Consider the following 26,731-nt stretch of genomic DNA (forward strand, 5'->3'; position numbering starts at 1 on the left):
TTTGTTTGAAATATATTTGTTACAGATCATTTTAATCTAACCCATTATTTCTTCTCTTTTGGTCTAACACACAGTCTGAGATTAGCACCCTGTCAATTTGTTGTATAACTGCCATTCTTCTACGTCTATGCAATCATTTGCACCAGCTCCTAAAAGATCTTCCATTCCCAGTATTTGCCCAGCTCTAACTCTCCACTACTTCTATCAATGACTTCTGTGTTGTCAGATTGCTTGTTCAACATCAAGGCTCGATGTCATAAATTCCACCAGCTCTGTACCTGGAACAATGAATTTCCATCAAAAGCAGTTTTCGTGCTACTGACTCCAGTCCCCTCCTCAATCACTCTCTCCAGTTGAATCAGTCTATTTGCAGACTTCGGGGCCAAAATTGCCCTCCGTCCCAAACGGGGCGCATTTACCGATCTTATTGTTGATTTACCATCCCAGTCGATGGGATGATGATTCAAGCGATTTGCCCTCTTTTTGGGAGTGATTCCATCAGGGCAATGTTTCGGGTGGAAGTGGGTCGGGAGCGGGGCAGAAGGCGGACGGTGTCATGAGCACCCGCTGAGCATGTCAGCGCGACGCATACAACGTCAGCGAGACACGAACGTGCTGACGCATCAGAACGTCCCTCCCCTTCAGTTAAAGGGAGGGCCACTGTGAGCTCTGCTGCCACTTTAGTGGTGCCCACTGGGCCACCAGGGAGGGTTTTGGCCATGTAGCGGCCCAGTACCCAAGAGGCGGTGCCGGGCTGCCTATTGCGGACCGGCAGAACCCATGGCCACCATTGTCGGGCCAACTTCAGAGTCGGCCGACAATTAAAATACAATGGCGGCCATGGCGTTGCGCTCTGCCCCTTAAGGGCAGATGGGCCACCCAACTACTGGAGCTTCCCATCAGGGAAAGCTGTTGGGGGCATCGACTGGTGCTGGCTCCGCTCCCGCGGGTCAATTTCCTCCGTGGAGCAGAAAGAGGTCGCCGCCGGGCGGTAAGGGGTCACCATGTAGCTGACGGGGTGGGAACACGGGCAGGGCGGTAACTTTCTCTGCCAGAAAAAGGGACGAAGGCACACTCCACCCCGACTAAGGTGGTAACGGCTCTTTTTTAAAAAAGAGGCAATTTCGGCTCCTTGGTGTCCTGTTCAATCCTAAGCTAAGCTTAAAATGCCCACATCCCATTCATCACTAAGGTGTCTTACTTTCACCTTTATTATCAAAAAGTGCATGGAATTGGAGTTAACCTTGTGAGATGGATTGATAATTCGTTGAGGTAGGAGACAGAGAGTAGGGGTAAAGGTAATGTTCTCTGATTGGAAGTGGTATTCCGCAGGGATCTGTACTGGGACCTCAGATTTTCACCATATACATCAATGACTTGGATGAAGGAATAGAGAGTTGTACTGTATATCCATCTTTGAAGATGGCACTAATTTGGGAGGCATGGGAGGTTGTATAGTTGGGAGCAACAAGTTGCAAAGGCACATAGACAGATTAAGTGAGTGGCAAAACTATGGCAGATGGAATTCAAAGTAGGAAAGTGTAATGATCTGAGAAAAACAAATCTGAACACTGTCTCAATGGTGAGGGGCTAAAAGCTGTGGAGGAGCAAAGGGATTTAGGTATCCATGTACATAAATCACTAAAAGCTAGTGCATAGCTACAAAAAGTAATCAAAAATGCAAATGGAATGTTAGTGTTTATCTCAAGAGGCCTGGAATAAAAAAGTGGCAAAGTGATGCTTCAGTTGTGCAGAGCCTATGTCAGGCCCCATCTCGAGTATCACCTCTGACACTGACTCTAGGCTTATTTGTTTGCTCTCCACTGTTTCTCCCAACATTGATGGCAGAGCTTTCTGCTGCCTTGATCCTACCTGGAACTCCCTTCCTAAAATTCTCTACTACTCCATAGCTTCCTCTCACGTTTTAAAATAAATAATTCTCAAAACCTACATCTTTGACCAAGCTTTCAGTCAGCCCTTCTAATTGTTTCCTTGCTACATTTGCATCTATTTCCTTATCTCTATTCCTGATCTGCCTTGACAAGTTTCTTTACATTAACAGTGTCATATAAATGCACGTTGTTGTTGTAGTAATGCAGTCAGTTTTGAATACTCAGATCCCTTAATCGCAATCTGGAAAGTTTCAAGCATTTAGGGGATGGTAGCATAGTGGTTATGTAACTGGATTAGTAATCTGGACACCTGGACTAATGATCTGGGGACATGAGTTCAAATCCCACCATGGCAGTTGGAGAATTTAAATTCAGGTAATAAATAAGTCTGGAATTGAAAAAAAACGTCTGGTTTACTAATGGCCTTTAGGGAAGGGAATCTGCTGTCCTTACTTGCTCTGGCCTCTATGTGCCCTCAGACCCACAGCAATGTGGTTGACTCTAAAAAGCTCTATGAAATGGCCTAGCAAGCCACTCAGTTATGGGCAATAAATGGGTTGGCAATTGGAGTTTACAAAATCAGAACTTTTATTTATATAGCGCCTTTAACGTATTAAAACATACCACAACAATTTTAGAACACATTAGATATTGACCATTGAGGGAAAGAGAGAAAAAGCGTGAGAAGGAAGTGTAAAATAGAGGTTAAAGGCTCGAGTCCGAAGCGGCAGCCAAAATACGGACGCAGATAAATACAGGCGAAAATTGTAAAAAAAATAAAGAAATTAAAATTACATTGTAAGTAATACAATAGGGAGTATACAATGGTAAAATCAGTACAATAAAGATTAATTATAATGAACCAAAATTATATAATATATACCATAATTATAAATTAAGTTTAAAATTAGAAAATCAGCAATTGAATCAAATTAAATCAGTTATTATCTTTCTTTAAGATTCATTCCCTGTCCAATGATTCAATTAATATGGAAGAACCAATCACTGTACTCCATCCTTGTGATGTCATAATTTTATTACTTTTTCTTTCTCATTTTGTCCTCTTGACAGGACCTGTAACGGCTCCAGGCTCAAGCTGCCTCCGTTGTTAGGGAGACACTGAAGTTTAAATTTCCTTCCAGCTGCTCCAGGCTCGAGCTGCCTCCAGCTGACGTTTAAATCTCCCTCCAGCTGCTCTTTATTATACTGATTTTACTATTGTATACTCCTTATTGTATTATTTACAATGTAATTTGAATTTCTATATTTTTTTTGTTTTTTCGCCTGTGTCTATCTGCATGCGCATTTTGGCTGCCATTTCGGACCCGAGCTTTAACCTCTTTTTACACTTCCTTCTCACGCTTTTTCTCTCTTTCCCTCAATGATCAATATCTAATGTGTTGTGAAATTGTTGTGAAGCGCCTTGGGACGTTTTACTACGTTAAAAGTGCTTAATAAATCTCCCTCCAGCTGCTCCAGGCTCGCATTGCTTCAGCTGTCAGGGAGATGTTGATATTTAAATCTCCCTCCAGCTGCTCCAGGCTCGAGCTGCCTCCGTTGTCACCAAAAGAAGATAATTTTTAACAGAGTTTTGAGGCCCTACCAGGAACAGTGATAGAAACAGAACCATAATAGCTTTTAAAAGAGAAGAGGATAAAAAAAAATCAAGTGAAAGCGAAATAAGAACATAAGAACATAAGAAATAGGAACAGGAGTAGGCCATACGGCCTCTCGAGCCTGCTCTGCCATTCAATAAGATCATGGCTGATCGAATCATAGACTCAGCTCCTCTTCCCCACCACTCCCCATAACACCTTATCCCCTTATTGTTTAAGAAACTGTCTATTTCTGTCTTAAATTTATTCAATGTCCCAGCATCCACAGCTCTCTGAAGCAGTGGATTTCACAGATTTACAACCCTCCTGAGAGAAGAAATTCCTGCTCAACTCTGTTTTAAATGGGCGGCCCCTTATTCTAAGATCATGTCCTCTAGTTCTAGCCTCCCCCATCAGTGGAAACATCCTCTCTGCATCCATCTTGTCAAGCCCCCTCATAATCTTATACCTTTCGATAAGATCACCTCTCATTCTTCTGAATTCCAATGAGTAGAGGCCCAACCTACTCAACCTTTCCTCATAAGTCAACCCACTCATCCCCGGAATCAACCTAGTGAACCTTCTCTGAACTGCCTCCAAAGCAAGCATATACTTTCTTAACTATGGAAACCAAAACTGCACGCAGTATTCCAGGTGTGGCCTCACCAATACCTTATATAGCTGTAGCTGTAGCTTTTATACTCCATCCCCTTTGCAATAAAGGCCAAGATACCATTGTCCTTCCTGATCACTTGCTGTACCTGCATACTATCCTTTTGTGTTTCATGCACAAGTACCCTCAGGTCCCGCTATGCTGCGACACTTTGCAATCTTTCTCCATTTAAATAATAACTTACTCTTTGATTTTTTTCTGCCAAAGTGCATGACCTCACACTTTCCAACATTATACTCCATCTGTCAAATTTTTGCCCACTCACTTAGCCTGTCTATGTCCTTTTGCAGACTTTTTGTGTCCTCATACATTGCTTTTCCTCCCATCTTTGTATCGTCAGCAAACTTGGCTACGTTACACTCAATCCCTTTTTCCAAGTCGTTAATATAGATTGTAAATGGTTGGGGTCCCAGCACTGATCCCTGCGGCACCCCATTAGTTAATGGGAAAAGGGCAGGGGAATGAGACTAAGTGGAGAGCTAATTCAAAGAGAAAGCACAGTTACAATGGGCCACATGGCCTCCTGTGCTGTAAAATTCAATGTGCTTTTCGGGCATGGAGCTGGAAATTAAAATCGGACAAGTTCTGTAATGTTTGGCCAATCCACAATGCCAGTTTTATGCCCGTGTAGCAAGTTGAAAATCTATCCCAATGATTTTATAACAGTCAGTAAATTTGCCATTATGAACTCATTAAATGCATTTGTGCTTAAAGCAGCGAGATCTATTCTTGGATAATATGTAGCCATTCTCCATTTTTGTTTGTTAATAGGATTACCGTGCCATTATTACCCATTTACCAGAAGATGACAAACCTGCATATTTTGGTCTACCTGCTAATATAGAACGGTCATCGCAACGCATTTTCAGCAACCAGGTAAATAGTTCAAATTTTTGTATCATTTTAAGAAATAATGCATGTGAATGTTTTCTCTCTATGCTCTACACTAGGTAATGCTTAATTCCCAGGAAGCAGACATACAATTCCAGGAATCAGTCACTAAACACTAAACTTGACATTTACAGAGATACCTTAGAAAGTTACAAGCAAGTGCTGCCACGTCTGGAACATTTCCATATCTCTCCCTCTCCAGTGCTGTTATGCTCATGCCTTCCCCCCTCTTCGCACTGTTGACAGATATGAGGGATCCATCAGTGAGCCAAACTACCCCCCCCACCCCCTCACCAAACCCGCGTCCCCATACACCCTATCGTCTCCTAGTTCTGCCAAACATCAGGTTCCACCTCCACAGATTCCCCTTCTTGGATGCTTCTCCTCCACTTTAAGCGGTATTGGGCCAGGAATTCCCAAGAGTCGGTGGGGATATTACATTTTTTTCAAAGAGGCTTTGAGGGTGTCCTTGAAGCGTTTTCTCTGTCTTCCTGGGACTCAGAGTGGAGTGCTTGTTTCTGAAATCTAGTATCGGGCATGCGGACAATGTGGCCCGTCCATCGGAGCTGATCGAGCGTGGTCAATGCCTCGATGCTGGGGATGTTGGCCTGAGAGAGAACGCTGACATTGGTGTGCCTATCCTGCCAATAAATTTGCAGGGATTTTGCAGAGGTAGCGTTGGTGGTACTTCTCCAGTGCTTTGAGTTGCTTACTGTAATGGTAATGGTAATGATAACACGAGCTATTATTAGTCACTTCACCTTTTAAAATGATAGGGTGGATTTTCCTCTTTGTTGCACTTGGGGATTATAGTTTTCTCAGGCTCACTGAAGTGGACAAAGGGATGGAGAGCTGTTAGCGATCCCATGCTCAGACATCCAAAAACAAAAGTTGGGGTTTGCACTGCGATCCCCACAGACCAGAAGATCTATGGCAGTCTTGGGGGCAATTTGAGATGGATCTTGAGAAGATACAATTATTTTGAAATTTCTGTCCAGCAGCAGTCAAAAACCTCTAATTTTAGCAGCAAACAGTGTCCTGTTTCCTTCCCTACTTTTTGGGTTTCAGCCTAGTTATGGACAGGTCTGCTCTGGGAATAGTGGCAGACCATGTAACTCCATCTGCACAGGTGCAGTGCACCTCAGGTACACTGTGCCTGTCAGGTGGCCAATGAAGAGGCCAGATGAAAATCTATCCTAAAATTACAAAAGCTCCTATTATTCTTCCTTGCTCCAGAGATTATGCTGTTACAACAAACACAGTTAAAAGATGTACTGTTTCATCCAACTAATCCTGAGCAGTGCCAGGTGAGATGGAATAAAACATTCTGCATTTTTAACATAACATAATAATGCCTTGAAATCCCTTATTAAATATGTGTTTTCCTGATTAGTCGCACTGAATTTTAATTGAAAGGGTTCATTCTTAATAAGCCACAATAATGAAACTTTTACTATAGAAAAAATGGCATCAACACTCCGCAATTCAGCAAATCCCAATATCTGTTCCAGTTAATGCACAGTAATAGATCTACCCTTTCAGTACTCTCTTCTATAAACGTTATGTATGTTTCCTATCAGCCAAAAACCGTAAAACAAATTGGGGGAAACTTTAGAAAAAAAAAGAGACTCTTGTGTTCTACACAGCAATTTCACGTTTTTAGTTACCGTGTTGCCTGAATAAACTAGACATGTAGCTATAGATTTTCTACTGCTGTTAAAACAGGAGGCTTGTGTAACTCCAGCAGAATGCAATGGAAACTTCCATCAGAGTCATTTTGCCAGTTCTGTGCTTTCCCAGACACTTCAAAGATTTCTCATTGGAAGGGATGGGGGTTTGGAATATGTCTGCCTAAATACAGGCAGGCATATTCAAATGATATGTGAATTATGAACATATGTTATCCAATGTGTTTTCAGTTATGGTGCAGCTAAAATTGGCCGAATCATATGAGCTTATTTAATGAGGTCAGCGTTTTTTGCTTCTGCACTCACTAGGTTGCGATTTTCTAATTAAGTGAATGCATTGAAATCATGGGTTGGCAACACAGAAGCCGAAAACCCTGGCTTCAGGTTTATATCATTACGCTGACATGAATGTGCAATGTGAGCATATAAATACAAACTTCAGAATTCCCTGTTAATTGAGTTACTAACATGCTTTCTACAATTGAGTAGATTAAAGAAAAACTACAATCAATAAACTATTTTTCAATCGGGTGTTAGTAGGACCAAGGTGGAATTGGCATGATAAAACAAGAAGGTTTGTGGTTAAGAGATTTCTCTACTGCATTAACACAGCAACAGCTGATAAACAACAAAACAGTGGCTGAAATAGAAAGCACTGGAACAAATTAGAGTGATACATCTTCAGCACTGTTTGATCCAGAGTTTGCAAAGGATCATCAAAGGTTGAGTGTTCATGGACAGTCAATCGCAAGAAAGAGAATCAGGAATTTTGTGAGTGTCACACTTTTTCCACCCATGTGGCACACTTTTTCCACCCATCTCTCATGTGCTACCAAATTGCTATTAAGAAGAATTGATTTATGTGCACTATTACATTGAAGATGTTGTGGGTATATCTATTACTGTGCATTAACTGGAACAGATACTGGGATTTACTCAGAGGGTTGTGAATCTTTGGAATTCTCTGCCCCAAAGAGCTGTGGCTGTTCAGTCATTGAGTATATTCAAGGTTGAGATAGATAGATTTTTTGACTGTGGAGTAATTAAGGGATATGGGGATCAGGCAGGAAAGTGGGTTGTCGTCAAAAATCAGTCATGATCTTATTGAATGGCGAAGCAGGCTCGAGGGGCCTTGGAAATGAAAGGAACAATTTTAAAATTTGCTGATGCTAACAAATTGGGAGGTATAGCAATTGTGATCAGGATTGGAAGACCGAACAAGGGATGATGGGAACAGAAGATGGGTGGCAGATGCATTTTGTAATTCAGAATAGGGATCGAAATACACCTTAAATGAGATAAGATTCTAAAGGGATTGGAGAAGCAGCAATGTGCAGATACACAGGTCATTAAACATGACAACACAAGTGGATTATGTCAAAAGAAGGCAAGCAGAGTCCTTTGTTTTGTGTCTAGCGGCATAGAATATGAAAGCAAGGAGGTAATGTTAAATTTGTACAAAACCATGAGATCACATTTGGGGCCAGATTTTTGCCAGGTTTGCGACCGGGTTTTCGTCCCGATTTGACCCTCCGCGGCGAAAACTCGGGTCAGCGGGATCCTCGAGTACCTCTTTGCGGTGGCGCTGCCTCGTACCGCTGGGGAGAGGTGCGCCGATGGGCAATGACGCAAACTGTATTTGCGTCGCCCGTGCAGCATTTTCCCGATCCTTATGCCATGCCCAACATACCGACTGACAGGTCAAACCTGTTGGTGCAGCCCTACCAGCAGCGGTAAGTATGAAGACCCGCAAAAAAAAGTAAAAGTTTTTATTTTTTAATTATTTTTCAGCGATTTAGTAGGTAAGGGTTTTGTGAATGCTTTTTGCAAATCCAGCCCCCGCCCCCCCCCCCCCCCAAAGGCCTCTCTCGCAGCGCTACTGGCCCTGGACTAAAGTTGCCGAAACTCGCGGTTTGCGCCACGAATCACCGTGCAACGCCAATTTTACCAATGCGTAAAGGCCGAAAGTTAGGCCTAAATATGGTAGCGCAGCGAAAACAGTAATTTTGGCATAAAACTACCGTTTTTGCCGAAAATCTAGCCCTTGGAGTATTGTGTACAGTTTTGGGTACAGCATTATAGGAATGATATAAAAGCAATGCAGTTGGCGCACTAAGATGTTACCAGGGATGAGGGATTAGTTACAGTTATGATGAGAGAATTGATTGGTTTGTTATTCACTGGAGCTGCGAAGGTTAAGGGTGTGATATGATCAAGGTCTTTAAGATTATGACAGGGTAAATAGTGATTGATTATTTCCATTCACCAAGAAAAATAATTAAAGAGGAGGCTCAATTAAAAGGCACAATCGGCAACCAAATTTCACTCAAAATTGCGCTCGTCTTCTGAATTGATTTTATGGTTCAAGTTTCCGCTCAGACTCATTTGCAGAATCACAAACGTAAAATCTTCCATGAACCAGAGCAATCAAGCAAGGTCTTAGAATGTAATTGTTTATTTTTTTTTGCATATAAAAATATTCGTTGATAGTGGTCGCCCTGTACAGTTTTAATAATACAGCTGAAAATGGGTTTATCACAAAATAATCATTTTTTTTAAGTGTCTAGCCCACCACCTGCGAGTAACCCGATTTTAAATAACTGAAATTACTTTACAAAAAACTATACAGAACCATTTACTAGTTTCATAGGTGTACAATAGTCAGTTTCTTAGTGAATTCAATATTTTTTAATATTTAAAAGCTTTTAAAATGTGCCTATTATTGCCCTTGTACCTTAAAAAAAAAAGTTTAATTTTAAGAGCCTCCTCGAAGAACTGCAAAAGGGTGCAATTAGCTGAAATTCGCCATGGTGATTAATTTGATGTGTGGGCATGGCCAGTTTTGTGGACGGGGGCAGCTTCCAACACAACGTTTTTTAAACCAGCGCAAAAGATCGTAGAAACTCGATTTGCATGGACTGAAATTTCTCGATGTTTTCTGCTAGTTTGGCTGATTTTGGGCGAATTTTGGAACAATCTAGCGGAAACTCTACCCCAAATTCTTTATACAGAGTGGTCAGAATGGAATTTTGTGCCACGAGCCATTATTGAAGCAGAATCCGTAAGTACTTTTCATCATAGGCAGTCCCTCGGAATCGAGGAGGACGTGCTTCCACTCCCAAAGTGAGTTCTTTGATGGCTGAACAGTCCGATACTAGAGCCACAGACACTGTTACAGGTGGGACAGACATTCGTCGGGGGAAAGGGTCGGTGGGGCTGGTTTGCCACGCACTCCTTCCACTGCCCGCGCTTGGCCTCTTCATGCTCTTTGCGTTGAGAGTTGAAGAGCTCAACGCCCTTCCAGATGGACTTTTTCAACCTCGGGCGGTCTGCGGCCAGGGTCTCCCAGGTGTCAGTGGTGATGTCGCACTTTACCAGCGAGGCTTTGAGGGACAACGTGGAAGTACTTTTAACAGGATGTTGAAAAGAGGAAGTGAAGGCTATAAGGAGCAAGCAGCAGAGTGGGATCAGACTAGGTGACTGTGCACGAATTGGCTACCGTGTTTCCTACATTACAACGATGACTACACTTCATTGGCTGTAAGGTGCTTTGGGACTTCCTGAGTTCATGAAAGGCATATAAATGCATGTTCTTTCTTCTATCTTTGGTCAGCAAGATGTACGGGAAACATTCAAGCTATGGAAGCAGTCTAGACAAGAGCTATGAGGCTGATCTCTGCCATCAAACCCTTGAGCTATGAGCAAAGACTGGAATAACTAGTACTCTTTAGCCTTGAAAGGAAGAGATGCTGTACAAGTATAGAAGACATAAAGAGAATGGGTTAATTAATCGGGACTACTTCAAGGTATGCCAAGATGTTAGAACAAGGGGTGTAGGTTAAAACTAGTGAATATTTAGTACAGATGTCCAGTAGAAATTCTTCAGGCATAGAGTGATCAACATTTAGTAGCATAATGGAGGAGAAGATTTTGGGTATGAAGAATCAAATGGCTTATTTCATTTGTTTCTACTTAATGATCTTGTGAATGAATCATTCCATACATACAGTCCATTATTTAGATAAAAAGCTATTTTTAATTTGCAAATGCACTCAAAAAGTACATTATTCCATACTTACAGTCCACCAGCTAAATAAATAATTATATATTTCTGCGTGGAAGGTGGGCTGCTGTTGCAGTCTTAACAAAGCTAAAATAAGATTTACAAATAAATCTTGGCCCAAGAGTGAGTCCCGGCAAGTGTAACAGCTGTAGAGTCAGGGACCAGACCTATCCAAGTCCAGCAGCTGAGAGGCATGCTTGCAACAGGAGGAGCATGGGAACTGGCAACCACCTAACTGATAATACATTGATGGTCAGATGATTATAGTGGACCAAAGAGATACCAAATGGAGAGACAGGACATTCAATTCAGATGGATTGGCACTCAATTTGGTGTCAGCATCGAAACAAAGACATTTGCTGCTGGCCTCGAAATACACTTCGCACAAGGATCTCACGATCACTATGTCGAGAACTTCAGGTTTTACAACCTTCAATTCAAATCAATGAAGTATAGTGGTGATGCCCTAGTGTGAACTGGTGTGACATTAAGAGGCTTTCTCAGCAACCAACCAATCAAAACACACAATTCTCACAGACAGCAAACAAGAAAGTGAGTAAGCTCTTAAAATTCCAACTTTTAAAAAATGTTAGAGAGAAAAAAACAAAGAATGGGATACTCACATGGGGGAAAGGCAAACCTGAAATAAAGATGAACAAACTTTAAAAAGTTTTTAAAAAGTTTTGAAAAATTTAAAGTTTTATTAAAACGGACAAATTTCACACTGCACAAAATGAAAATGAGTTTTCCAGCATTATTACTGCTTAACATTAGTTTAGCAGTAATAATGCTGTCAAAACCCCAGTCACACCAAAACCCTTTGATTCTAACTTTTAGTGGGGAATATAACAGCATGCTTACTGTGGAAGAGCCGAAGTTGTTGTCAGTTTGCTTGATTTGGTTGATTACATAGATTGCCGGCTCTGTGGGGGGCAGGGGTGGGGGGTGTGGGGAGGTGGAGGCGTCGCACAGCACAGTCAGTTTCAGAGTTGTCATTGACAGACCGCAACGTCAGGCTTTCCGCATGCGCCAAATCCCAAAGTTGCAGTCAGTTTCAAAGGCGGAATGTCGGCGAATGCTGCCAGTTCACTGTCATTCCAACCGCAAATTCCGGGCCATTATCCACTTTTTTGGGCTTTCACCCCCCTGCCCCCTCACCTCCAAAATACTTAGGTTTAGAAATTCTGGATCGCCCCGTTTCGGGGTGGTAATACTCGCGAGGCGCGAGACTTTGAACAGGCGCAGAAGTCTCGCCTCTCGCGGTAAATTGAGGTTACCGCCCCCGAAAGGAAGTGGAGTGCTAAATCAAGTGCTCCACTTCCTTTCTGGGGCAGTAGCGGGGTGCACGGCTCAGCAGCACTACGCACTGGGCCGCGTAGAGCTGCTGCGCATGAGAGACTCCACCCTGAATTAAAGGGAAGGGCCCAAGCTACATACTCTGCATATGAGCACCCCACCTACCTGGACCACCGGGGAGCGGGGGTGCCGCCCGATCAGCCCGGCACTCGAGCAGAATGCCAGGCTGAGCGATTGCAGCATGAACCCCATGTCCAAATCGGCACTGGTGCGGAACAATAAAACGGATATTTTTTTCAGGAGCAGCTGGCTACCTGGCCTTTAAATTTTGCCGCATGAGCGGCTGGCCATCCAGTAAATGTCCACTAAAGCGATCGCCGTCATCGCCCGGCACAGCTTCAGGGGTGGGCGATACCCAATTTAGAGTCCGGGGCAATGCGCACGGCGATGACGTCACGATCTCCGGGAGCAGGAGATTGGGGTGCAATGCCGTGGGCGCTGCTGCTAAACTCCCGCCGAATTTAGCAGGAGTCGTTAGCGGCACCGCGCCTGATCACTCAGTCATTTTCGCCCCAACGGGAGGTGCAAATAACCCCAATTTCTCCCTCTTAATTCCTCAGTTGCTATGTGCTCCCAGGTTTTTGTTGATGCTTCTTTGTAACTGATTGCAAAATATAACTATAAACAATATGAATGCCTACCCCAAGGAAACCCCATCTTTCGTCTTTTAAAATTACATATATTTTAACTTATTTATGCAAAACTGTGCTGCCTTGAGCCAAAAAGATGAAAATGCTGACTGTCACATCTATCTAATCTGATCTGTGTTGGGTTTCAAATATGCCTAGTTAAAAATAATAACTAAAAAATGAGAAGCTTTTTTGATGCTCACGATTAAAGAGAAGATATGTTCAAAGGTGGTATTGAATTGTGTACATCTATGCATTAACAAAACATGTTCTACAAATCATGAACTAACTGTTAAAGTGATAACAATGCATTTATATATAAATTCCTTCAACAATCTTTGTTTTTATCACTAATGTGTATAATTTAGGTTGAAGATAAATAAATTGTACTTGTCTAAGCGTTGACCTGCAATGCAGTGGGTTATTAGATTCAAGTATATGCTGCAATGCAGTAAAGAGGGCAGCCTTCAATAATCTTGCACCAATAAATAAATCCCCTGGGTTTCCTGCCTGCTGCAGCCACTGAACCTGAATACATTAACTGCATAAATTATGCCTTGTATGTGGCTAAAATTAAGAATTCTGCAGCAGAGTGAAAGCTGCTGAATCTAAGACAAAATAATTCATGCTCTGTGAGACACTAACATTTTCCAAATGCAGATGCCTGGTAATGCTATTTTTTTGAAATAATAGTCTGAAAATAAATTGCAGACAGTAAAGTTAGATCATTGAGTTTATTAATAAAATTGTGACTTTTTTAAAACCTTCCCATTTGTCATGCAGCCTGGGAGAATTAGCATGAAAATTATTGATTACTGTATCACCCATAAAATTTGTTTTGCTTTCATGTGTTAAGGTCTGGGAATGAAAAGAGCACAGGTGTTCAGTGCCATTTACATTAGCAGCAACTCTTTGCTCTCTTTATTATTCCAATTTAGAGATTAACTGCAGGAAATTGAGTGTAATCTTTGAATAACACCTATCCATAGTTAATGCACATGTTCTACATCTTCCTGTCACTATATAACTTAAGGCAACAAACCATTTTGGAAAGGATTGTGCAAGTATTTACTATGTTAACGATACTTGCACAGTTCATAACTAATAACAATGATTGTGCTAGTAGCATTTTCTTTTGCATTTGATTAACTTGCATGTTTTTTGATTTAGTGCAGCTCTCTGAAATTCAAAATTAGTTGGCAGTATTGAAATTGAGAAATCTTTTTCTTTGCACGACAAATGTATAAACTACAAAAATTGTAATCGTGTAATTTATTTTGCAGCCAGAGTCTATAAAAATAGCTAAATTCATAAATAATGTGTGGTTTTTAAATAGAACCGATTTGAAACATAAAGTTTATAAAAGTCGCTGGTGGGCATAATCTATAGGCCCCCTAATAGTAGCTACACTGTTGGATGGAATATAAATCAAGAAATAATGGAGGCTTGTAAAAAAGGAACTGCAACAATCATAGGCGATTTTAACCTTCATATTGATTGGACAAAGCAAAAAGCCAGGGTAACCTTGAGGAAGAGTTCATAGAATGTATCCGGGATAGTTTCCTTGAACAGTACATTGCGGAACCAACTAGGGAGCAGGCTATATTAGATCTGGTACTATGTAATGAGATAGGATTAATAAACGATCTCCGAGTAAAGGATCATCTAGGAATGAGTGACCATAACATGGTTGAATTTCAAATTCACTTGGAGGGTGAGAAAGTTGGAAGTCAAACCAGTGTCCTAAGCTTAAACGAAGGAGACTACAAAGGTATGAAGGCAGAGTTGGCTAAAGTGGACTGGGAAATAGATTGAAGTGTGGGACGGTTGATGAGCAATAGCAGACATTTAAGGAGATATTGCATAACTCCACAAAAATATATCACAATGAGAAGGAAAGACTGTAAGAGAAGGGACAACCATCCGCGGCTAACTAAGGAAATAAGGAATGGTATCAAATTGAAAACAATGACATAAAAAGTGGCCAAGACTAGTGGGAGGCCAGAGGATTGTGAAACTTTTAAATGCCAGCAAAGAATGACTAAAAAAAAATAGAGAGGGAAAATAGATTATGAAAACAAACTAGCATGAAACATAAAAAACAGATAGTAAGAGTTTCTACAGGTACATAAAAAGAAAAAGAGTGGCTAAAGTAAATGTTGATCCCTGAGAGAATAGGGAATTAATAATGGGGAACAGGGAAATGGCAGAAACTTTGAACAAATATTTTGTATCAGTCTTCACGATAGAAGACACTAAAAACATCCCAATAGCGGATAATCAAGGGGCTACAGGGAGGGAGGAACTTAAAACAATCACTTTCACTAAAGAAGTAGTACTTGGTAAAATAATGGGACTAAAGTCGGACAAGTCCCCTGGACCTGATGGCTTGCATCCTGGGGTCTTAAAAGAAATGGCTGCAGAGATAGTGGATGTATTGGTTGTAATCTACCAAAATTCCCTGGATTCTGGGATGGTCCCAGTGGATTGGAAAACCGCAAATGTAACGCCCCTATTTTTTTTTTAAAAGGAGGCAGACAGAAAGCAGGAAACTATCGACTAGTTAGCCTAACATCTGTCATTGGGAAAATAGAGTCCGTTATTAAGGAAGCAGTAGCAGGACATTTAGAAAAGCATAATTCAATCAAGCAGAATCAGCATGGTTTTGTTAAAAGGGAAATCACGTTTGACAAATTTGCTGGAGTTCTTTGATGAACACGGTGGATAAGAGGGAACTAATGGATGTGGTGTATTTGGCATAGTCTCAAAATAAGGGGCCGCCCATTTAAAACTCAGATGAGGAGGAATTTCTTCTCTCAGAGGGTTGTAAATCTGTGGAATTCTATGCCCCAGAGAGCTGTGGAGGCTGGGTCATAAAGATAATGTTCGTGAACGACCCTGAGATTGAGAGCAGTGTACTGATCAGCTTGGATGAAGGCGCGACCTACCAAAAGTAGAAACATAGAAAATAGGTGCAGGAGTAGGCTATTCGGCCCTTCGAGCCTGCACCACCATTCAATCTGATCATGCAACTTCAGTACCCTATTCCTGCTTTCTCTCCATACCCCGGCAAAGCTTTCAGATACAAAGTATGCTCTTTCATATGCAGGAAGAGTATTGGATTCTGGCTTACGGCCAAGACCAATAGGTGTGTCACTTCAGCCGATCGCTGCCGGAATTTGAGCAACATTTTCATCGCAATGTAGCTAGTGATTTGGATACGTTTGTTGTGAATGGAAATAAAACACGTTGTCGGTGCAGAAAACGAGGTCCTTGCTTGTTCATGGGTTCACTTTCAATGTGCAAAAAGACGTGGAGAGTGCGAGGTTCAGACGTAGTACAGTACGTTCTGTTCAAAGTGCACCATCAGCATCTGTGTGGGGGGGAAAATATATTCCTTAACATTAAAGAAAGCTTTGAATCTGCTGCCCAATGCCAGAGCTGCTCCAATGATGTACTGATGGGGACGAACCAATTGCAGCCAAGAACAGCTCCATTAATTTATCATGATTAGAAGTTTCAATAGAAGAGCTCTACAAGGATGTTACCTGGACTGGAGAATTTTAGCTATGAGGAAAGTTTGGATGGGCTGAGTTTGTTTTCTTGGCCTGGATAGAGTGGATAGGAAGGACCTGTTTCTCTTAGCAGAGGGGTCAACAAGCAGGAGGGCACAGATTTAAAGTAATTGGGAGGAGGTTTAGAGGGGATTTGAGGGGAAATGTTTTCACCCAGAGGGTGGTGGGGGTCTGGAACTCATTGCCTGAAAGGGTGGTGGAGGTAGAAACCTTCACCACATTTAAAAAGTACTTTGTTGTACAAGGCTACGGACCACGAGCTAGAAAGTGGGATTAGGCTGGAAAGCTCTTTGTCGACTGGTGCGGACACGATGGGCCGAAATGGCCTCCTTCCGTGCTGTAAATGTCTATAATTCTAAATGTCTATATTTAAGGCGGAGATAGACAGATTTTTGTGTGATAAGGGAATAAAGGGTTATGGGAAGCGGGCAGGGAAGTGGAACTGAGTCCATGATCAGATCAGCCATGATCTTATTAAATGGCAGAACAGGCTTGAGGGGCCAAATGGCCTACTCCTGCTCTTATTTCCTATTTCTTACAAAGTAAAATCCCGATGAAAGCAGCATAAAAAACTTTGAATAAACAGTATATCAAATATATTCGTTTCTGATCTCTTTATTTAAAAAATAGAAATGTTGCAACTTACTGAGGAGGTGTATTACAGTAAACAGATATTTCATACTAGACAGGTAGTTTGTAGTATTAAATGTACCCTTTCCCACTACTGCAGGCCTGAAAAGATGATATTCTGGCTAAAACTGCATCAAGTTGTATTGTGCTCAAATACATTGTATCTGTCTTCATGGAAGAAGACATAAAATCATTCAGGACATAGTGGGGAACCAAGGCTCTAGTGAGAATGAGGACCTGAAAGGAATTATTACAGGTTGAACCTCCCTTACCTGACACCCTCGGGACCTGGTCTGTTCCAAATGAGGGATTTTGCCGGATGAGGGGAGATCACGTGTTTAGGTGGACTGCGCCTTTAAGTACTGTTGCTGGGCTGGGGTGCTGCTGTGGTCAGTAGGTGTGTGCGGCGATTGGCTGGGATGACTGTCAGCCAGTTAGTCAGTGTGAAGGGTGCTGAGAAGAGCCTGCGGGCCCAGAAGAGTCGGCGGGCCCCGAATAGTTGGCCCGACCCCCCGGAGGGAGCGCTGTGGGGAGGAGCGACTGTGGCTGCAGGAATTCCAGCAGGGTGACAAGAAGGAGGCAGCCGATCGAGGAGAAAGATTATATTGGTGAGTAGGATTTTGACCGGCCGCGTTCTGTGCATGCGCCACCCGCCGGCTGGGAATGGTTCCAGACAAGGGGTGTTGCCGGATAAGAGAGGTTCAACCTGTATTAGTAAAGAGATAGTACTGGAGAAAATAATGGGGCCTAATGCCGACAAATCCCCTGGACCAGAGAGATAGTGGATGCAATGGTTTTGATCTTCCAGAATTTCCTAGATTCTAGAGTGGTCCCCGTGGATTGGAAGGTAACAAATGTAACCCCGCTATTCAGGAAAGGAGGAAGAGAAAAAGTAGGGAAGTATAAACCAATGAACTGATATCAGTAGTAGGGAAAATGTGAGAATATATTATTCGGGATGTGGTAAAAGGTACTTAGAAAATCATAATATGAGTGGGTAGAGTCAACCTGGATTTATGAAAGGGAAATTGTGTTTGACAAATATAGTAGAGTTGTTTGAGAGTGTAACTAGCAGAGTAGATAACAGGGAACTAGTGGATGTAGTGTATTTGGATTTTCAGAAAGCTTTCGATAAGGTGCTATACCAGAGGTTATTCCACAAATTTAGGGCTCATGGGATTGGGGTAATATATTAGCATGGATTGCAGATTGGTTAGCAGACAGAAAACGGAGAATAGGAATAAACGGGTCATTTTTGGGTTGACAGACTGTAACTAGTGGCGTACCACAAGGATCACTGCTTGGCCTTCAGCTTTTTACAATCTATAGATGAGGGGACTGAGTGTAATGTATCCAGATTTGCTGATGATACAAAGCTAGGTGGGAAAGTAAGTTGTGAGGAGGTTGCAAAGAGCCGGCTAAGATATATAGACAGGTTAAGTGAATGGGCAAGAACATGGCAGATAGACTATAATGTGGATAAATGTGAAGTAATCCACTTTGGTAGGAAAAATAGGAAAGCAAAATATTTTTTAAATGGTGAGAGACTAGGAAATGTTTGTATTCAAAGGGACCTGCGTGTCCTTGTACGCGAATCACTGAAAGTTAACATGCAGGTACAGCAAACAATTAGGAAGGCAAATGGTATGTTTATTACATAACGATTGGAGTACAAGAGTAAAGAGGTCTTACTGCAATTATATAGGGCCCAGATGAGACCACATCTGGAGTACTGTGTACAGTTTTGGGACTGCATTTTAGGCTTTTATGTTTTCGGGTCGATAATGGCGGATGGGCGGGAAAGTTAGCGGCCGAGAATAGTTTGGGCTGTAGTATTTAAGTTTGGGCATCTGGGCCCTGCGTCAGGGAGCGCAGCGCTAAGGGAGGCATTGTACACCTCTCGTGGTGCAAGGATGAGAAACTCCCGAGCTAAAGGGCCGGAAGCGCTCCGAGAGACGTCTGTCGGGGTGGAGAAAAAAACTTTAAAAAAAACACACCAACACTCCCAAAACATTGCCCACGCCATCACAACACAAATCGTTGAAAAAATTAAAAGATAAAATCATTACACTTATTTTAGGAGTCCATTACCTACCTCTTCGCCAACGGGATCGTAGGACCGTCCTGATTTCCCAGGCAGTCATTGCGGGCGCAACGCTGGGCGGACGGGTCGGGCAGGAGCTCAAACTCATGCCGGTGTCACAACCAGGGGCGTTGCATGCTGGGCGCAGCTCTTCCAAGCGCTGCTACTCAACGCCACTGCAAAACCGAACTCAAGGATCGCTGCGGGGGGCTGCAGCCCTCACCGCTGCCATTGCCGGCACTCTGGGACGAAGACCGGAAAATGCAGCCCCTGGGTCTCTTTATCTAAGAAAAGATATGCTTGCCTCAGAGGGAGTGCAACAAAGGTTCACCAGACTGATTTCTGGGGTGGGGTGATTGCCTTATGAGGAGAGATTGAGGAGACGAGGCCTATATTCTCTAGAATTTAGAAGACTGAGAGGTGATCTCATTGAAACATACAAAATTCTTAAGGGGCTTGATAGAGTAGCTGCTGGGAGGATGTTTCCCCTGGTTGGGGAGTCTAGAACTGGGTGTCTTAGAATAAGGGATCGCCCATTTAGGACTGAGATTAGGAGAAATTTCTTCTCTCAAAGGGTTGTGAATCTTTGGAATTCATTATCCCAGAGGGCTATGGATGCTTAGTTGTTGAATATATTCAAGGCAGAGATCAATAGATTTTTCAATGTTAAGTGTATCAAGAGTATGGGGATAGTGCAGGAAGGTAGAGTTGAGGTAGGTGATCAGCCATGACCTTATTAAATGGCGGAGCAGGCTTGAGGGACCGAATGGCCTACTCGTGCTCATGTTTCTTTTGTTATCATTTGACAGGCATACGCATTCAAGTATGTGCAACATCACAGGTGAAGTGGAGGTTATGGGATATGTCAACTGGCTAAATTAGAATTGGCTCAAATTAATTTATATAAAATTTGGTTTGCAAGTTGATCCTTTTTTGGGTTATTGATTTGGAAAATACATAAAATGCACCAGTCTACTCATTACTTTCTTAAATGTGACAGGATGTGTGACTACGAGTCAGGAAGGTATGGGGATCCAGAAGGTAGTGATGGAGGAGCTTCGGCCCCTGCTCTTGTCCAACAGGTTCGAGGCTCTGTGTGGACGAGAGCAGGGACTGCAGGGAGGATGAGCAAACTGACCACAGCACCGTGGTATGGGAGGCCATTCAAGCGGGGGGAGTAAAAAGAAACATTGTAGTGATAGGGGACAGTATCATTAGGGGGATTGATACAGTTCTTTGCAGCTGTGAGCATAAGTCCTGAAGGCTGTGTTGCCTGCCCAGTGCCAGGGTTAAGGACATCTCCTCTGGGATGGAGAGGAACTTGGAGTGGGAGGAGGTAGATCCAGTTGTTATGGTCCACGTGGGTACCAACGACATAGATAGGACAGACAAGAAGGTTTTGCTAAGGGATTATGAACAGCTAGAGGCCAAATTAAAAAGCAGAACCACAAAGGTAATAATCTGTGGATTACTACCCGAGCTACAAGCAAATTTACATTGGTTAAATAAGATCAGAGAGCGAAACTCGTGGCTTAAAGACTGGTGTGGGAGAAATGGGTTTTGGTTCCTGGGGCACTGGCACCAGTACTGGGGTAAGAGGGAGCTGTTCTGTCGGGACGGACTCCACTTGCAATGTGCTGGGGCTAGGGTCCTGGCGAACCGAATAACTAGGGCTGCAGAGGGAGCTTTAAACTAATTAGTCGGGGGGAGGGTTCAGGTGAGCAGAAACCTAAAAGGTCAAAGAACAAGTTGAAGGCAATAGAGCAGGGTAGCATTGGGGGAAACGAAAACCAGAGCATGACAGGAAGGGACAGAATCTATAAACATAAGAGTGTATCAGAAACTGGGGCCATAGCAGGAGAAAATGGTAAGGAAACACATTTAAAAGCTCGCTATCTGAATGCCCACAGCATTCGTAACAAATTAGATGAGCTGTCGGCACAAATAGTTACAAATGGGTATGATCTGGTAGCCATAAAGACGTGGTTGCAAGGTGACCAAGACTGGGAACTAAATATTCAGGGGTACTTGATAATTCGGAAGGACAGACAGAAAGGAAAAGGAGGTGTGGTAGCTCTGTTGATAAAGGATGGAATGACTGCAATAGTGAGAAACGATATTGGCTCAAATGATCAGGATGTCGAAACAATTTGGGTGGAGATAAGGAATAATAAGGAGAAAGAGTCACTGGTGGGCGTATTCTACAGGCCCCCTAACAGTCGCAACTCTGTTGAGCGGAGATTAAACCAAGAAATAGTGGGGGCTTGTAAAAAGAGAATAGCAATAATCATGGGTGATTTTAACCTCCATATTGATTGGACAAACCAAATTGGTCAGGGTAGCCCTGAGGAAGAGTTCATAGAGTGCATAAGGGACGGGTTCCATGAGCAGTATGTAACAGAACCAACCAGGGAGCAGGCTATCTTAGATCTGGTCCTGTGTGTTGAGACAGAATTAATAAACAATCTCTTCGTAAAGGATCCCCTTGGAGTGAGTGATCATAGCATGGTTGAATTTCAAATTCAGATGGAGGGCGAGAAAGTTGGATCTCAAACCAGCGTACTATTAAATAAAGGAGACTACAAAGGTATGAGGGCAGAGTTGGCTAAAGTGGACTGCGAAATAGATTAAGGTGTAAGACGGTTGATGAACAGTGGTGTACATTGAAGGAGATATTTCATAAATCTCAAGAAAAATATATTCCAGTGAGGAGGAAAGGGTGTAAAAGAAAAGATAGCCATCCATGGCTAACTAAAGAAATAACGGATGGTATCCAATTAAAAACAAGGGCATACAAAATGGTCAAAACTAGTGGGAGGACAGAAGATCGGGAAGCTTTCAAAAAGCCAGCAAAGAATTACTAAAAAAATGTTTAAGAAAGGGAAGATAAACTATGAAAGTAATCCAGCACAAAATATCAAAACAGATACCAAGAGTTTCTACAGGTATATAAAAAGGAAAAGAGTGGCTAAAGTAAATGTTGGTCCCTTAGAGGACGAGACGAGGGAATTAGTGATGGGGACCACGGAGATGGCAGAAACTCTGAACAAATATTTTGTATCAGTCTTAACGATAGACAACACTAAAAATATCCCAACAGTGGATAGTCAAGAGGCTATAGCGGGGGAGGAACTTAACACAATCACAATCACTGAGGAGGTGGTACTCAGTAAGATAATGGGACCGAAGGCAGATAAATCCCCTGGACCTGATGACTTGCATCCAAGGGTCTTAAGAGAAGTAGCGGCAGGGATAGTGGATGCATTGGTTGTAATTTACCAAAATTCCCTGGATTCTGGGGAGGTCCCAGCAGATTGGAAAACTGCAAATGCAATGCCCTTATTTAAAAAAGGAGGCAGACAAAAAGCAGGAAACTATAGACCAGTTAACCTAACATCTGTGGTTGGGAAAATGTTGGAGTCCATTATTAAAGAAGCAGTAGCAGGACACTTGGAAAAGCATAATTCAGTCAGGCAGAGTCAGCAAGGATTTATGAAGGGGTGTCATGTTTGACAAATTTGCTGGAGTTCTTTGACGATGTAACGAACAGGGTAGATAAAGGGGAACCAGTGGATGTGGTGTATTTGGGCTTCCAGAAGGCATTTGACAAGGTGCCACATAAAAGGTTACTGCACAAGATAAAAGTTCATGGGGTTGGGGGGTAATATATTAGCATGGATAGAGGATTGGCTAACTAACAGAAAACAGAGAGTCGGGATAAATGGTTCATTCTCGGGTTGGCAATCAGTAACTAGTGGGCTACCGCAAGGATCAGTGCTGGGACTCCAACTATTTATAATCTATATTAACGACTTTGATGAAGGGACCGAGTGTAAAGTAGCCAAGTTTGCTGACGATACAAAGATGGGAGGAAAAGCAATGTGTGAGGAGGACACAAAAAAACTGTAAAAGGACATACACAGGCTAAGTAAGTGGGCAAAAATTTGGCAGACGGAGTACATTGTTGGAAAGTGTGAGGTTATGCACTTTGGCAGAAAAAAATCTAAGAGCAAGTTATTATTTAAATGGAGAAAAATTGCAAAATGCTGCAATGCAATAGGACCTGGGGATCCTGGTGCATGAAGCACAAAAGGTTAGTATGCAGGTATAGCAAGTGATCAGGAAGACCAATGGAATGTTGGCTTTTATTGCAAAGGGAATGAAGTATAAAAGCAGGGAAGTCTTGCTACAGTTATATAGGGTATTGGTGAGGACACACCTGGAATACTGTGTACAGTTTTGGTTTCCATAGTTAAGAAAGGGTATACTTGCTTTGGAGGCAGTTCAGAGAAGGTTCACTAGGTTGATTCCAGAGATGAGGGGGTTGACTTATGAGGAAAGGTTGAGTAGGTTGGGCCTCTACTCATTGGAATTCAGAAGAATGAGAGATGATCTTATCGAAATGTATAAGTTTATGAGGGGGCTTGACAAGGTGGATGCAGAGAGGATGTTTCTACTGATAGGGGAGACTGGAACTTGGGAGCATAATCTTAGAATAAGGGGCCGCCCATTTAAAACTGAGACGAGGAGGAATTTGTTCTCTGAGGGTTGTGAATCTGTGGAATTCGCTGCCACAGGGAGCTGTGGAAGCTGGGTCATTGAATAAATTTAAGACAGACAGTTTCTTAACCGATAAAGGAATAAGGGGTTATGGGGAGCGGGTAGGGAAGAGGAGCTGAGTCCATGATCGGATCAGCCATGATCGTATTAAATGGCGGAGCAGGCTCGAGCGGCTGTATGACCTACTCTTGCTCCTATTTCTTATGTTCTTATGTAGGATATTCGGAACTTGTGTAAAGGGGTAATTTGTAATTGAATTTTACTGAGTAACAATGTTGTTTGGTATTCAACATGGCTGTGGTGAGCGATTTTAGGCTTGTCAGAAATTAATCCACTAATCACCCTTGCAAGTACATTTAATGAAATAAATATCAACATAATTCACTGGGCAAGTAAACCTGATACCTCATCTGTTTCATTCCATAGAAATATACTTCATTTGTTCAATCCAAAGAGAACCATTGGCATTCGAAATTGTTGAATTATCTGCAGGATGCTCACCCATTCTATTACAAATGAGAGACTGAAAAAACTGAATGGGGACATAATGTAAAATACATCAGTAAATACAAAAAAGTACCACCTTTATGCTGTGAACTACAATTCACATTATCTCTCCTTTAACTTCAGTCATAATTGACATTCCCTGAGAAATAAGACTTTACCTTTAGTAAGTCTTAAAAAAATGCTTTTAGGTTTCTAGGGGCCCAAATTGGTCGGCATACCAGCGTACCGCCCAAAAGGGCGATTTTGGTCAGAAAACAGCTACATGCCGCTGACATACTGCTCAGCGTAATATTGATCAATGACATACCGCTGAGCAGTATGCACACCGTCCGCCGTGCAGGACCGCTCGCAGACCGCCCAAAATGTGCGATTTTCATCGTATACTGCTGACATACCACCGGAGCTGCATACCGTCCTGGAAAAGGTGGTTTTACGCGATGGTAAGTGGCCAGGAATGGGCGGAGCCGCCATTTTGGAAATCAGGAACTGTCAGCTAAAGCAGCAGCTCTGTATCTCTGAGGTGAAAAGTGATTTTAGAGTGCGATTTTGATTGGGAAAGGTAGAGATACTATTGCTGAGTAAATTATTAAGATAGAAAGGCATTTTATTAATATTTTTTTGATCGAAAAATATTGTCGAGATTTATAAAGAATGGGGCCTGTGTTGTCTCAGCCTGTATTGATGACAAACTGTCTAATGGCGGAACCATATGTGAGGAAGTTTATTGAGCAGAGTTATAAGGCTCATGGAAGAGGTTGCAGAATGATGAGGAGGAGGCCTTACCCGTAAAGGATCTTCAGCGAGAAGTGTTCATACTTGGACCTGAGCGATCGACAGTGTGTCCGAAGGCTGTGCTTCCGAAAAGAGGTCATCACTGAGATTTGCCAGCTCATTAAGGCAGACCTGTAGCCTGCTAACACCAATATTACTGCACTCTCTGTCGAGATGAAGGTGACTGTGGCACTTTCCTTTTATGCATGTGGGTCTTTTCAATCATCAGCTGGGGACATATGCGCTATTTCTCAGTACGCCTCTCATCGGTGCATTCGACAGGTAACCGAAGCACTGCATGCACGCTGTATGAAGTTTATAAACTTCCCAATGACAAGGGAGGCTCAGCGTGACAGGGCTTTGGGATTTGCTCACATTGTCAGCTTCCCCAAGGTGCAGGTTGCTATTGACTGTACCCATATTGCCCTGCGAGCACCAAATACAGGAGGCGGAAGTGTACCGAAACTGTAAGGGATTTCACTCCCTCAACATGCAGCTGGTATGCGACCATGCACAGCGGATAATGGCAGTCAATGCCAACTTTCCAGGGAGCATCCATGATGCACATATCTTGCAGGAGAGCACTGTGTCTGACCTGTTGAAGTCTGAGCCACAAGGTAAATGCTGGATGCTGCGTAACAAATAGTATAGCCTCGCTACCTGGCTCTTGACCCCCTGCGGAACCCTCACACAGAACCCGAGCAACAATACAATAAAAGCCATATAGCCACACGTAACATCATTGAAAAGACAATTGGAGTGCTGAAGCAGCGTTTTCGATGCTTGGACCACTTGGGAGGCAGGCTGCAATTTTACCCTGGGCAGGTTGTTAAGTTCACAGTTGTGTGCTGCATGTTGCATAATTTAGCAATCATGCGGGGACAGGAATTGCCACAGAGGACTGCGGGACTACCTGAGGAGAGTGTGCAGGAGACAGAGGAGGAAGAAGAGGAAAATGAAGGGGAGGAGGATGACGAGGAGCTTGCAGATGAACCCATGGCCCTATCCCCAACAACACAGCGGAGGGCACACGGGGAGCGTATGCCACTGCAAAATTGTTGCGTCAGCAGCACATAAATGAATGCTTTGCTTGAATGTGGAGAGTTGCGTTTTGGGACCTTCATGACTGTTACCCCAAAAGTTTGACACTGTACAAGAGTGATTAAATTCAATTCAAACGTTTATCTGAAAATTTTTAAAATATACAACAATTTCAAAAGTTTGCAAAAATTAACAATTGTTACAACTTTAATAAAAACTTTACCAAAACTTACAAAACTTTAATACGAACTTTAACAAACATTTTATAACTTTAATAACAAGCCCTTTTCTTTACTTTCCCCGCCCACGCCCCTTCTGCAGCCGCGTGGTACACCATCTTTGGGACTATTTCCCCCTTTCTTACTGCTGCCCTTCCCTTTCCCAGTGCCCGTGGGCATGGACCTCCTCGGGTATATATAAAGCCGGCGTCCAGCACCGCACCCCAAGTGCCGTTGCTGTCGTTGGCGGTGGGGGGGGGGTAGGGAGAGTGAGACATTGCAGCGCAATAACTGGGGCCTCAGGAGAAGCTCACGATGTGGAAGGCGAGGCTTCAGAGCTGGGAGATGACGTCAGCTCACCACCCTCAGGTACTGTTGGCCTGACTACTATGGCATGGGGGGAGGTTTCCATGCCATGTCCCGATCCTGTCGATTGCCACATGGCTTCGACGGCATCGGCGGTTCACTCCATCACGACGATCATACGCAACCTTTCATCCGATTGCCGCTCTGATAGAGCCGCGATGTTAGTGGCCATTGCAGTCATGGCCGTGAGCAG

At 42.9% G+C, this 26,731-nt stretch overlaps 1 protein-coding gene across 3 annotated transcripts in view; it reads left to right on the plus strand.

Moving 5' to 3' along the window:
- Positions 1-26,731, plus strand: part of dync2h1 (dynein cytoplasmic 2 heavy chain 1) — a 994,370-nt gene that overhangs the window by 787,916 nt on the left and 179,723 nt on the right. For all 3 annotated transcript variants that reach the window (XM_070892150.1, XM_070892151.1, XM_070892152.1), the window contains exon 83: positions 4,932-5,036. In XM_070892150.1, the coding sequence (XP_070748251.1) occupies positions 4,932-5,036 (105 nt within the window). The remainder of the gene's footprint in view (positions 1-4,931; positions 5,037-26,731) is intronic.

The sequence above is a fragment of the Pristiophorus japonicus genome, chromosome 10 (genome assembly GCF_044704955.1).
Source record: "Pristiophorus japonicus isolate sPriJap1 chromosome 10, sPriJap1.hap1, whole genome shotgun sequence".
Taxonomy (NCBI): Eukaryota; Metazoa; Chordata; class Chondrichthyes; family Pristiophoridae; genus Pristiophorus; species Pristiophorus japonicus.